The 10,231-nt window shown below is 41.6% G+C and overlaps 1 protein-coding gene across 4 annotated transcripts in view; it reads left to right on the top strand.

Moving 5' to 3' along the window:
• The window catches only part of si:dkey-222b8.4 (uncharacterized protein KIAA0895), a 12,434-nt gene extending 3,284 nt beyond the window's left edge, over nt 1-9,150 (top strand). For 3 of the 4 annotated variants that reach the window (XM_046059334.1, XM_046059332.1, XM_046059335.1), the window contains exons 3-8: nt 1,101-1,244; nt 2,420-2,552; nt 2,900-2,929; nt 3,441-3,746; nt 3,961-4,058; nt 6,932-9,150. In XM_046059334.1, coding sequence (XP_045915290.1) covers nt 1,101-1,244; nt 2,420-2,552; nt 2,900-2,929; nt 3,441-3,746; nt 3,961-4,058; nt 6,932-7,090 — 870 coding nt within the window. In that variant the 3' untranslated portion in view covers nt 7,091-9,150. The remainder of the gene's footprint in view (nt 1-1,100; nt 1,245-2,419; nt 2,553-2,899; nt 2,930-3,440; nt 3,747-3,960; nt 4,059-6,931) is intronic. The other variant, XM_046059333.1, reaches the window with a different exon arrangement.
• Nucleotides 9,151-10,231: the final 1,081 nt, after the last annotated feature.

The following is a 10,231-nucleotide window of genomic DNA, read 5'->3' as shown; positions in this document are numbered from 1 at the left end:
GTGTTTCTACTGAACAGGAAAACAGCCCTGTGGTGTTCAGTTGCAGGCTATTTTAGTAACGCAAGTACACAGATAGTAAGACAAAGAATGAGCTCAACCGGAAATGCAGTAAAGTGATCCTGCGGAGGATGCTCATGTTTTGTTTTTTTGTTTTTCCTGGAGTCTGCCCTAGTTTGTCACGTTTTCTTTCTCTGTGCTGCACTTTGAAAGTAAACTGTCACTTGAATTACATTTGCCCTGCAGTATTATATTAATGGTATTTGTTGAGGGAAATGGAGTTCACTAGTCCTCAACAGAGTAATAATTCATGGAAATGTGGAGCAGCCCTTCATTCAATGTATAGTAAGACTGTAAGCTACAGTTATGCAGAAGCACAACTTCAAAACCATTGCTAGGCAAGACTCATGAGAATTCTACTACACATGCTAGACATGATTCAAAATTTAAGATTAAAAGAGTATCTGTCTCTTAAAAAGCAAGAAATAATCCAGAGAAAGTCAGACTCACCAGTAGGTTTTTTTCCACCATTATCACCCCTGTCAGCTACTAAGAAGAAGCAGTTTATGTCCATTAAGTGCACACTTTACTGACAAGATGTTAATGGTTTGTGTGTAATGACTCTGTATCAGTTACGATAACAATCATTGAACTAGTCGATGGGACAAGAAACATAAGCCTGAGCAGAGATGACCCCAGCACTTTATCCAGATTATCTAGTAAAGTGAATGTGAGCACGCTTGTAATGTTCATAACAATTTCTTCAAATACAAAGAGATGTAGTTATGAAGGGGGTGGATAAGAAAGTTCTGACATCCAGAGTTGCTGGGGTCAGATTATTGTGTCTCTCTCTGTTGAGTCACAGACATCTGGAGACATGCCACATACCAGCCTGCTTCAAGACCTCCACCATCATCCGCCCAAAAATGTGAAAACCTACTTGCCAATAAATCTGATTCTGATAAATAGGGCAGGCCAGTTGTAAGATTATTGCTTTGGAGTACTGTATAAGTACTGGCTGTCCAAAGCCCCACCAACAGAAGGTGTCATGACAGTCATTAGTCACGGCAGCTCTAACTTTATGAGTTTGTCCTCTCTTGCAGGCAGTACACATCATGGAGCTTGCTCTGCAGCGATATGGCAGCTACGAGAAGTTTGAACAGGTCACTGGTGGCCAGCTCCTCACCAGGAGTCGCATCTGGCACAATGTCAAGAAATACATGGAGAAAGAAGGCTGCATGGGGGAGGTAAGAGGACGAGCAACTCATGCTTATTTTTATGATGTATTGCTTTTTATTTGCACACGCTCATGGTTTGTAGAGAATTTTCTGTACACTAAATTTTTGAGCCTGGTATTTTTTTTTCTGTGACTGCACTGTGCAGTTTGTGTCATGGTGCATTCGTACATCACCATTTCAGAGCAGCAGACAGCAGGGCATCAAAGTGAATGAGCTCCAGGGAAGTGAGACCTTTGCTTGTGCGGAGCTGTGTTTATGTAACCATCAACAAATACATGTTACATCACCGAGTTAATAATGTTCCACTGAACACATTACACCACATATACACGCACCTTGTGCATGCAAGTCCTAAAGAGTTTAGACATACTAGACAGTAGAAAGAAAATACAAGAGAGTGAGTAATCCACACAAAAACTCTGACTCTGACATATGTGATGTAGATGGTCGAAGAACATATTTCAGCAACGTAGAGCATCAGTGCTTTTGGAATAACTCAAAAAATACTACATAGCCACAGGCTCTGCAAGGGTTTGCACAACATCACCTTTGTCACCTTCTATGTCCATATGAGGGTCCACACTGACACATTTGCAGACATGCAGATGCAGCCTAAAATTTAGGAACCATCTACGCAGACAATTAATGCAGTGTTAATGCCCTTGGATTCACTGCCAGCCTTGCATCCATGCTTGTATTCATTGAACAAGAAAGAAGAATATAATTGAGTATAAGTAAGTATTTCTTGAACAACAGGTCAGTCACTCCCCCTCTGTCAAATCTGATGGACACTAGAGAGCCTCACTATTTGAATCAGACTGGATGCTATGTAAGGCATGATCATGTCCCAACAGGAAATTCTCGTCACCTTCTCCATTGAAATGAACGGGGAGTACCTTGTTTTAGGTGCAGTCACACCGAAGGCATAGACATCCTTCTTCCCAGCCACATAATTCAGCTCCAGCTGGGGAATTCCAAGTAATGACCAGATGTACCATCTGTACCATTTTGCTAATCTTATAGTGTTTTTGTTGTCACAAGTTGTCACAAATACTCTTACACCACTAATGGTGAAAATGAAGTTGGAGGTGAATACGACAGGTTAAAGGAAAATACACCTAAATGTAAATCTAAACAGCAAAAAAGTAACAATAAAACACTATGAGTTCTGTCTATGTTGATAGATCGTAGTTCAGGTGACAGATGACCTCCTGTCCAGAGCCTCCATGACGGTGGTGAACAGCAGACCCACACTGACCATCAACGTCTCCACTGCACGAGAGCACTGGCTGGAAGGCATGCTGAGGCATGAGATAGGTGAGTACAGAAGCTCACATACAGGTGTTATTCTTAATGTGGGGCTCCTGGAGGTCACCGGCCAAATGGAAAATCATTTAAATTCAGCTGTAATGCAGTTCACTGCATGACATATACTATCGTTCAAAAGTTTGGGGTCACTTAGAAACGTAGGTAAGTAGGTAGATTTATTTTTTCACAGTACAACAGGTTTTAGAGTGAAATTGAGTTTTGCAACTCCCTTCTGCTACGTAGCAGACAATATACAGTAATATAAAAGCAATTATAAAAATGTCTGATAGCTTGGGGGAAAAAGCTGCTCTGCAGTCTGGTGGTGTGGCAGCTGAAACTTCAGTATCTCTTTCCAGAAGGCAGCAGGGTGAACAGGCTGTGGCTGGGTGGGTACTGTCCTTTAGTATCCTTTGGGCTCTGCAGACACCTCACCTCACCAATATCACTGATGCTCGGTAGATGGGTACCAATGATCTTCAGAGCAGTTTTAATCCACTCTACAAGATTAGCATTTTCCTTCTGATATGAAGTCTCATCATTGTTGTTCTGGCCTATGATGGTGGTGTCGTCTGCAAACATGCAAAATATCCTTGCTGAGAATGGCCCTCTGGGCGCCTCTGTAGATATTCTATTACAAATCAGCCATTTTCAGCAACAACATTCATTTACAACATTAACCATGTCCACATTGTATTTCTGGTCAATTTGATGTTATTTTAATGGACTAAAAACTGTGATTTCCTTTTGAAAACAATGAATTGTTTGAATTTGAACAGTAGTGTAAATGACTCCTCTAATCACAGGTCTCATTGACCATCCAAGAGACTGGTATTGATACGCTGCTTGCATCTTACTGGTATTGCTATTAATAAAGTTGGCTTTGAACCCAAATTGAAGGTACACATTATTTCCGTGGCATCAACAACTGCCACCAGCCATGGAGCAGCAGCGTGGGCAGGAAGAAGCACAACCTGAAGCCTCTGAACCCCACAGAGGAGGGCCTGGCCAGCATTCACAGTGTCCTGTTCCGGAAAGACCCCACACTGTGGCGCGCCGCCCTGCTCTACTACACCGTCTACCAGGCCAGCCACATGTCCTTCTCTCAGCTCTTCCATGATCTGGGACGCTTCGTCCAGGACCCCAGTACCCGCTGGGACTACTGTGTCCGAGCCAAGAGGGGCCAGACCAATACAGCACAGCCAGGTCACTATGTCAATTGACAGGGTTTAAAATTCAAAAGAGAGTTTGCTGATGTATGCTGCCAATGTTATGCTTGCTCACACAATTAATGTAGAGTCAGACAATCCAACACTGGTTGTCTTAATCTGAATTGTGATATGTTCAAAATAAGACAAAAAAAATCAGCCCTTTCAAATTCATACTTGTCAAACTTCTTTTCTGAACTCTCACATTACAGGTTGCTTCAGTAAAGACCAGGTCTACCTGGATGGTATCCTGAAGATCCTGAAATACAGAGACAAAATCAACTTTCCACTGCTGATGGCTCTAGGAAAGGTGAGGCAGCTCATCTATCTCTGTCTGGTGGTATTAGTCAGTTTACTGAGTCGCTAAGTAGCAGCTACTGCTACTGACTTATCCAGTAGCAGAGAGTCTTCTTATTAGATGTTTCAGTGCTGTCATTCACATCCACAGTCAAGCACATTGATCAGACCTGTACCAGGTGGCTGCTCCTCCCTGCCGCTGCTTCATTCTCTCCCACCACAGTCACTGGCTGTATCTAAATGACTTGCAGCCCCATGCAGCTATCTGTTATATGTTCCATGATGATATCTGGAAGTCCGCAAAAAGTCATATTAAGGTTGTCTTGGGATTAACTTGATTGCACGTGTGGTGAGGTCCGTACATTCGGAGTCAGCCACAGTGTCTAGGAGGCAGTCTAATCAAACGCCCCAGCTACCTCAATTAAGTCCTTTCAGTGTGTATTAGTGGTTCTACTCTGAGCACCTTGATCTGTGCTCACTGCCAAGAAACTCATTTCAGTCGCTTATACAGTATCTCACATTTTTTCATGTGACAACTCTGAAGAAATGACACTTTGCTACAAAGTAAAGTAGTGAGTGTACAGCTTGTATAACAGTGTAAATTTGCTGTCCCCTCAAAATTACATCCCCATTAATGTCAACAAAAGCGAGGACACCCCTAAGTGAAAATGTGCAAATGACGACGTCACGGAGCTGGTGGATGTTAGAGACCATGCGCTCCTCCACCTTCCGTTTAAGGATTCCCCACAGATGCACAATATGGTTTAGGTCTGGAGACATGCTTGGCCAGTCCATCACCTTTACCCTCAGCTTCTTTAGCGAGGCAGTGGTCGTCTTAGAGGTGTGTTTGGGGTCGTTATCATGTTGGAATACTGCCCTGCGGCCCAGTCTCCAAAGGGAGGGGATCCTGCTCTGCTTCAGTGTGTCACAGTACATGTTGGCATTCATGGTTCCCTCAATGAACTGTAGCTCCCCAGTGCCGGCAGCACTCATGCAGCCCCAGACCAGGACACTCCCACCACCATGCTTGACTGCAGGCAAGATACACTTGTCTTTGTCCTCCTCTCACGCTTGACATCATCTGAACCAAATAAGTTTATCTTGGTCTCATCAGACCATAACATAAATTGCCTGGTAAATCAGGAACTTACTGACTGTCCGGTACAGCGTCTGTTTAACTGCTGACGCTGCACCAATCCACCTGTCGATCTCACGATCCATCCCCTTTTCTGAACAAGTTTCTGAATTTACCACCACAGCGCTGCACACAACAGCTTAGAAAGTGATAAATAGTTGTAGTGATGCCTTGATACCCTCCACTGCCATTCTTTTTGGATGCAGTCATTAACAAGAAGTTGAGATTTGTACAGCTTCCTCTTTAACATCCACAGCTCCAACATACTGCAATGATGATGGGTTTTCTGTATCAAAGGAGCAGATTACACCTCAGTGTTGTGCTGACAGTGTCCGGTCTTTATCTGACATCCCAGACAGTTATGTTCCTATTAAGAGCTATTTTAATAGCATCCGTGGCATCCAGTCACATTAAATACAAGTTTAACTACACAGAAGATCGTTACAGTTCAGACGGGGGAAAATGAATGGAAAGCTGAATGAGGCTATTATAATACCGTCTCTAAGGAGGGAACAGACCGTGTTCTGCATCAGAGGAGCCGAAGGCACTGATGATTAAACAAGGTGCTCATTCCAGCTGTAGATGTTGAATGTGATGTAAGAAGTAATGTGTTTTTAATAACACCACTGGGTAGAGGGCGGAATCCACAAAATAACTGTTATGAAATGATGAAATGAATTGAAAACTTAACTGAGCAAAGGGTGACAGTCCAGGTCGACTCACTTTCTCACATTATGCTAATTCATTTCATTTCATTAGGAATTTATAGGTTTTTTAGCCACGATTGCTGCATGGCTTTAGGAACGGCAGTGCCAGTCTGTCAGTCAGTCCAACACTTTGATGTATATTGAAATATCTCACCAGCAAGTTGATGGATTGTTAGGAAATTTGGTTTAGTCACTAAAAACTGATGTTTCCTTCTAGCGTCATCATCAGGTCAAAATACCAGTTTGTCCAACACTCTGGTTAATGACCTCATAGTCTCAGCTGTACTTCGTGTTTGTGCCAAACTGAAAAGGGAACAGTCGTAATCATTACCTGCTAAACAAAAGCATGTTCGCATTTGACTTTGTGTGCATGTTAGCATGCTGGCATTAGCATTGAGCTCAAAGCACCACTGAGCTAACAGAGTTGCTAGTATGGATGTATACTCTTAGTCTCATTTAAATGCATTTAAAGATATAATGTAAATATATTTTATTTTAATGTTAGTTTAAAACAATCAAAATGAAACTAACATGATCAACAGAATGTGAAGCAGTAATAGTTCTGATCAAGGTAAAGGTACAAATCTATGGATTGTGTTGCAGAGAAAACTACTGAAGTTAGCAAGCTAACCAGCTAGCGGCAAAACGTCCTGCCTCGTAATACCATTTGCCACAATAGTCCGGTAGTATTGCTCAGGCATCCCTCCATAGTTTCAGCTGTGAGATGTGTGTTCACTATGTCTAAACATTTTTTTCTAATAAATAAACAAAATAAACTCAGAAAATGTTAAGGAAGGAAATATTCTTATACCAATTTTTCTGATCAAACTGAATCATACAACCGCACCAGCAGTTATGACCTAATATGTGATGCTGCCCCATAATTTTTTGGGATATGAATTTTACAGGTGGAGAGTTGCTCCTCATCGGTTGCTTTTCCCTACTGGTTCTGGTGGTTAATCGTACTTTCATTTTTTAGTTGCAGTGCAGCAGGTTGCTAATTCTGTCACTTGTTTGTTTGTTGTTATTTTTCTGTGGGCTAAGGTGTCATTTGAAGACGTGGACCGCCTGAAAGCACTGGCTCAGATGGAGAACGTCCGCATCCCGCACTTCATGCAGGACCAGACGAGGTATGCCGAGCAGCTTACGAAAATCATGACGTTCAACGAGCTGACTGACGAGGAGCTCAAGACCATTGTCTGAGCCTACTCCGGGCTCCTGCACAAACCTGATCACACCCGTATTAAATCTGTCACAACACTGCCAGCCCTGGCCCGCATGCCTCAACACCAACACCATTACTGTGCATGGTAGAAGAGTGTGTGACTTGTGCAGCGTACTGTATTGCATGTACCGGGGAGTTGTGTTAGACAGGATACATAGATTTAATCTGATTAGCTTTTAATTAAAAATCTGTTACAGACCAGTCATTTCTCTTCTGATACAGAAGGAATGTGTTGCTTTTAGGGCTGGATGTAGTTTGAACATTTCCTTTACCAGTGCCAATACAATACCTTAATGTTTCTAATATTTTTCAATACCTTACATTATTTACTTGTTACCAAGCACTTAATGCCAATTTCTTTTTACCCGACAGCTTCTGAGTCAAGATAGTTCACTTTGCGGTTCGATACCCAGTGTTAGGTGGGGAGTGCTTTCATTTATATCTTCTCTGTAGCTACATTAGCATGGTTTTAAAAGCAAACGTTTAATATCCCATGCTCACCTAAATTAGAGCCTGAATGATACTGGATTGTTTAGGCTTGTATTGATGTTTGAGATGTCAGTTGATGTTTCTTTTTTAACAATCCTGTGATTAAATGTATTGGATAAGCGTCCTTTAAATTTGGTCATTAAATATTGTGACCAAGATATATACCTATACACCTGTCAGTGCTTTGTGGTTCACAAAATCTGTTTTAGTTTACTTGTGCATATACACTTACATATTTTAGGGATTTCTGAGCTTCTATTCCATTGCATGCCCTGTTGCCTTGATGGAGAAAACTAGCTACCCATGCTGAAAGGATAATCAGTAGAATCATCACACCATACCATCTGATAGGTAACGTGAGGAAATATTGTGGAATTAACGCTGGAAAATCTGGATAAAGGTGCAGGTGTTTGCTTACTTTTCAAATGCCTTAAAGAAACGTGAGGCACCAGAGCCACTGTGAACAACGTTAATTCTACAACATATTTTAGCATTCGGCTGAGTGGGTTGCATTCAAGTTCATTTGATCAAATGATGTGCTAATTTGAATGTATTCCGAATATATTTTTTAAAGAATGATGTGGTGGTGTGATAAGCTAAACCAGCCAGTGAAATCGGCTGCAATAATATATCCACTGGGCTCTAATCTAAATACTGCCCCAGACGCAATTTTAACCTGGCCGACATGAGATTACCTGAATGCTTATTTTTCTGTGTGAAGTTGTGCATGAATATGGTTACATTTAGACATATGGAATTACCATTAGTTTAAGCATAAGCCATCAAAAAGTTGTTGTTGACCTAGTTCCAAAAGGCTTTGTCTTTCTCTCATGCACCTATGATCTAAGTGTACTTACCTAGTGTTTTATATCCATCACTTTAGTGAAGATGAACACATTCTTGCATTCTTTTTTCCTCTAGAGACAACTTAAGGTTACTATTTTTGTAGTACAGATGTTAGGCATTAAAACAGAATTGTTGCACGAGAGAAAGATGGCGAAAGCAGGGTGGTTCACAGCAGCTCTGTCTTACTAGAGGGAGATGGACAGATAACTAACACAGGCCTGCTAATTAAAGCTGAGCTTGTCTGCATTGTCTGACATTTGCTGAAAAGAAAATGTCCCTGAAGTGTGAAAGTCATTTAATGCTGTGTCAATTTGAAGGTGTGTTAAGCATTACGCTCTATGAAGCTCCAGTGATCCAAGGGAACTGACTTGAAGCCCTATTTGCACTTTGTTACCTTTGATCTACCTTTTCACCTGCACTGACATGGGCAGTTACTGTGTTGGTGTCTTTTAGACAGACTGATATATTGATGTTTTACAAAACAAACCACACGCCTCGTGGTTTTACTGTGATACTTGATGAGTTTTTGTGTTGTTAATACCAAGAATGATCTAATATTGGGAGCACGTGTGCTGGTCCGCTTCCTCAAAGACCCCTTAAATGGTACAGTAAAGTAACATGGCATTTCTATGTGATGTTTTCTATTTGATTTTTTGGTGATATTCATAGATATAATCTTCAAATAAAGTGGACTACCTGAAAATGTGTTATGTGCTTTGTATCTGCCAAGGGGGTTGTTTGTTTGTTCTTTAGCATGTTGTGTTTGCAGCACAAACACAGAATGTTAAAATTCCGTCCATAGAAGCTGGATGTGGTCGTTTTTTTACTTGCAATTTTATTCTCCGATATAATGTTAAATGCACTGTAATTATACCGTACATATAAGTTTCTAGTCTTTCTAGTCTGTCAACCACTCGTCATGTCACATTCACACACTGATGGTTACCATGCAAGGTGTCAACTGCTCATCAGAAAGAAACTAATCATTCACACACACACACACACACACACACACACACACACACACACACACACACACATTCACACACACACACACACACACACACACACCGATGGAACAGCCTTCAGGAGCTATTTGGGGTTCAGTATCTTGCCCAAGGACACTTTGACATGTGCGCTGGGGGAGGCGAACCGCCAATCTTCCACAAGCCACAGCCACCAATAATCAAAATGTATGTCACCAATTCCACATTGCACATATTAAAATGTATCTGTTGTTAATGTAAAAAAAATGATTATTGCAGCTTTAAAGATTTGGACAAATTATCTGTATCGATTGTTTCACTCTAAAAGGATCAGTGGGGCCTTTAAAACCCCATCCATTTGAGTCTAATATACTCTCTATCCAATGTTGGCACCGGATACAGATTTCTGAAGGATGACATGAGTACAGTATTATACCAGATGGATAACAAAATGGATTAGCCTAATGCTAACCAATATCACTGAGCTACAAAGCCTATAATGCTAACTGAATATAGGCTAAATATCTTAGCTCTTAGCTCTTCTCTTCTTTCCTGAGCTGAATGTGCTGACCCACATTCTGAGTGACTGCAGCAACCACATTTGTGACAACACACCACGGCCTCTCCGAACCCTGTCCGGAGGTGTCAAACTTCCCATTCATCAGAGTCTGGTTTCACTGGGGAAACTGGAAACCATGTAGGGCCCTGGTGGTGACTGACTGCTACAAGCAGTGACATGCTGGACAATAGGTATCAGTCTACAGTACATAGCAGTCACACACACACACACACACACAT

This window comes from Micropterus dolomieu, linkage group LG09 (assembly GCF_021292245.1).
Source record: "Micropterus dolomieu isolate WLL.071019.BEF.003 ecotype Adirondacks linkage group LG09, ASM2129224v1, whole genome shotgun sequence".
In the NCBI taxonomy this organism is placed as follows: domain Eukaryota; kingdom Metazoa; phylum Chordata; class Actinopteri; order Centrarchiformes; family Centrarchidae; genus Micropterus; species Micropterus dolomieu.
Note: the sequence above shows the minus strand (reverse complement) of the source record. Positions and strands in the feature narration are given on the sequence as shown.